The sequence below is a fragment of the Frankliniella occidentalis genome, unplaced genomic scaffold (genome assembly GCF_000697945.3).
Source record: "Frankliniella occidentalis isolate FOCC.00 unplaced genomic scaffold, Focc_3.1 Scaffold108, whole genome shotgun sequence".
In the NCBI taxonomy this organism is placed as follows: domain Eukaryota; kingdom Metazoa; phylum Arthropoda; class Insecta; order Thysanoptera; family Thripidae; genus Frankliniella; species Frankliniella occidentalis.
Window position 1 is genome coordinate 101350 of NW_026267237.1, and position 4120 is coordinate 105469.

General features: G+C 39.3%; 1 protein-coding gene across 1 annotated transcript; it reads left to right on the forward strand.

The window, feature by feature from the left end:
• The first annotated feature begins 793 nt into the window (after window positions 1-793).
• LOC127749939 (uncharacterized) lies at window positions 794-2750 on the forward strand. The gene has a single exon (XM_052270063.1). The coding sequence runs from the start codon at window positions 1569-1571 to the stop codon at window positions 2748-2750; it is 1182 nt and encodes a 393-aa protein (XP_052126023.1). The 5' UTR covers window positions 794-1568.
• Window positions 2751-4120: the final 1370 nt, after the last annotated feature.

Here is a 4120-nt window from a genome sequence, read left to right on the forward strand (position 1 = left end):
GGGGGAGGGGGGGGGGTTCGACCGAAGTCACGTAGTATTTTCAAAACGAGATTTTACGATAAATTTCGCGCGTTTCTAAAGCGTTCTTCTCCGTAAAAAGCGACCGTAGCACGGCGCGGCGTGGCGCGGCACGACACGGCAACCCCCTCCCTCTGCCTGCCTCCTCCGGTCTAGCGAGGCGTGGCAGCCGAGCGGTGCACGGCACGCCAGTAGGCCTGTGTTCGGCAGAGGAGCGGGCAGCGGGTGGCGCGCCGTGCCGACCGGCGATCATCATGTACAAGCGACTGTGCTCTGCCTACGACAAGGTAGACGCACGTTAAAACCGTGAGAAGCTGAGCTAAAAGTGCGTCTACCTTGGCCTGCGGCGCACCTAAAGTTAAAAGTTATAATTCCAAGGAAATTAAATGTAAAATATAATAACAATAATTCAAAAAAATCACCCTGCTCCTTTCAATAAGTACATTTCTGATACTAAGAGAAGTAAACGCGACGATATAAGCGCTCAAAAGAGTAAACCATCAGTCAATGCGAAGCGCAATCGCTTACCCAAGCTGAAGCACCCCGCAAGCTCTGAATAGGCCACGGTTACACACGGATGCTTAGCGGGCTTGCCTACCCAACGCGCACCAGGCGCGCACGACGCAGCAGTTTGCCTGTGCATGATCTGGCCGCATGATCAAACTCCACAGACTTCTCACTTTAGAAGAAGCCGAAAAAAAAAAGAAAAGCCTCAGCCTGCTGTGCGGTAAAAAGTCAAGCGCAACCGGCTCAACATATTTAATTGGACAACCAGCACGCATGTCTAACTAAAATTGACAATAAATTTCCTTTTGTAATCAAACTATTTTGTAAATAAATCAACCATAAGTTACTAGTTTTTATTTTTGGTTCCATTGTCATTTCCCTCAGCAACATGAAAGCGAAACTTCAATTTCAATAGCTTCAAAAGTATTTCAAAGGCATTCTGAGGAATGCCACAACCGTCATACTTTAGTAATTTAAAAATAAAAACAATGGACCGCTATTTCAATAGGTGAGTTAGATAACAAGATATTAAATGTGGAAAATGAAGTAAGTGTAATAACCTCAAACCACAACTGCTGGTCTCAATTTAACTGCCGTTACAGTTCGTATCCAATTAAGAAAATCTTAAACCCAGATAAATTTACTGCTAAAATTGTCTACATAAACTATTTAAACACTAAAATTTTTGAATATGAAAAACTGTATCAACTTTAAATTGCAAACTGGGGTAAGGAAAGAAGGTTTGAAAACTTTGTATAGCAATAATTGACAATTTATTTTGTCCGAACACAAAGAACAAAATTTACAGTTCATATAACACAAACACTTCCTAGGAAAAAATTACAAAAAAAATCTAACTCTCAAGCTAAAACTATAGCTTTTAAACCAAGGCCATCCCATAAGTCAAGTTAAGAGGACTTAGGTGACTTCTCCTTCTCCTCCTTAACTTTAGCAAGGCACGTAAAGACAGTAAAGAAAAGGAAAAACTCATTCCAAACGACCAAGAGAAGAATGAAACCAGCTACTCAAACAACTCTATATATATGATCGAAGGAAATCTCTTGGAAGCAATGGATACTGAAGGGTTCTCTGCAGCACATTGTGTCGCAAGAGATATGAGAATGGGACGGGGCATTGCACTAAAGCTAAAAACTAAACTCAACATAGACACGGAAACGCTCAAGAAGAACTGTCAAGTGTCAGACATCGTTGAAATGAAAATAGGCAATGACTACCTCCTCAATCTTGTAACCAAGAAGGTATCACGTGAACTTCCAAATTGGAATGACTTCAAAAAAACCATCAAAAAGCTCCCTGAAACCTGTGAAAGACTTAAAATAAACAAGCTAATTATGCCCAAGATAGGATGCGGACTTGATGCCTTCAAGTGGCCCAATGTCATGAAGCTCCTCAAATCGGTTTTCTACAACAGCAACATAGAAGTATATGTATTGTACAATGACAAAGATGAGGAACCCATGTATGCAAGAAGCAAAGATGGAAAGAAAAAGTTCCTCCTAAAAGAAAAAAGAAAGGCAACCACAGAAATAGTTGGAGACAGTCATGCCAAAGGTATACTACAAATACTAAGAAAAGACAAAGATCAGACCTTTTATGCACAAGCCACTGGAGGTGCCACAACCAGCGCAGCCACAAAGAACTTGAACTTGTACTCATCATACCTCTCGCCAGAGGACAACCTAGTTGTTATAACAGGAACCAATGACATAGATCTGAATAATGAGAATCAAGATCTAACTAGTCATGATGAGGCAAGAAAGGACATAGTCTCCCAAGCAAAGCATACGAAGGTCACTATATTGACAATCCCCTACAGATATGATGAAACAGATGCCAATGGTAAAATTGACATCTATAATAATCACATTAGAAATATGATCCTGACAGAAGCAAATGAACAAGGACTTTTGGAGAGAATCCAAATAGTAGATGTCAATAAAGTGCTCACAAAGGAACACTATTCTGAACTGGGTCTTCATCTTAACACTGAGGGAAAAGAGGTGTTCTGCAAACTCATCACTACAGCAACCTCGGAATCTGGCACCCTGAGCTGCCTCCCAACACCAGAGGAAAGTACAGAAGATGAAGAAGATACTGAGATTGAAAACATAGAGAAGCCAGATAGTGACACCACCCTTGCACTAGACAAATCCAAGGATGAGCAAGAAGTAGAGGAAGATATGGGATTTGGCCTTTTCGACTAAAATGACAGAAAACAGGCACAGCACTACAACTGACAGAACCACCACAAACAGCATCTCCAGAAAATCAATTAGACTTGATAATAAAACTGAAGACAACAACAGCTATACCAAACTAAAAGTTCTACACCAAAATGTACGATTCATCGCCAACAAAAAGAACATGATTGACACAATATTAAATGAGCTTTGCCCGGATGTGATGGTGGCCAGTGAAACCGCGCTTCATGCCGGTGAACCAGAAGCCTCAAAATACATCGGATATGTCAACGGGAGCAGCTACTGTAGAAGTAAAGGCGTTGGGAGAGGAGGTGGTGTAATCATCCTCGTCAAAGAATGCTACAGAAACTTAACCCAAGAAGTGGATGTTAGCGAGTACATTGTAGATAACATCTTTGAGGTATGTGCTGTAAAAATTAAGTTCAAGTGGGACCACAGGACTTACTATATTTTTGGAATTTATAGGCCACCACCACTAAATAATGTTAATACATTTTTTAAAAACCTGTCATCACTACTACTTAATTTTACAAATTCTGAAAATGTTATAATGGTGGCTGGTGACTTCAATTTAGACCTACTAGTTAAGAACAAACATGCTAAAGAATTTATAGATATCATGGAATGTTATGGAATCAGACCATGTTTTGATAGTGTTACAAGAAAACACTACACAACTGAAACATGTATTGATAATATCTGTATGAGTGGTGACTTCCCACTTTGTGCAGAAGTAATAGAAACCTACATTTCAGACCATTATGCACAGCTGTTGACACTATATGTTCAAACTGGCAACCTAAAGGAAGATACCTATAATGTAAAAAGGACATGTAATGACCAAAATATCCAACACCTAACTATTCTGCTTGAAAAAGAAAACTGGCAGGAGGTACTCACAGCTACCTGTGCGGAGGAAGCAATAGTCAACTTCCTGGATACTTTCAACTATTACTTCAATCTTACTTGTCCAATCAAAAAGAGCAAAGTTAGATCTCATACATCAAAAAAGTCAACTGAGCTGCCCAATGATATTCTATATATTAAAAATTTGATTGATCTCGTAAACGAAAAGCAAAGCAATGGTCAGCCCTCAGCAACCTTAAAAGAACTGAACAACAACCTTAAAAAAAAATACCACTATCTCCTCAAGCAATCTAACATAAATAGAAATATGACCTACATTGAAACCTCTGAAAAGAGGTCTAAGGCAACTTGGAAAATTGTTAATGAACATAGAAATGTTAAAGCTAAGGATAAAGATGTTATTACTCTTAAAACGGGAGATGATAATGTTACCAAACCTGAGGATGTTGCTATTACATTTAATAGCTATTATATAAACCTTCCAAAAAATATAATTAAGGATAAAC

What these genes read in the sequence shown, in the direction of transcription:
- LOC127749939 (XM_052270063.1), top strand. Translation starts at nt 1,569, where the DNA reads ATGATCGAAGGAAATCTCTTGGAAGCAATGGATACTGAAGGGTTCTCT.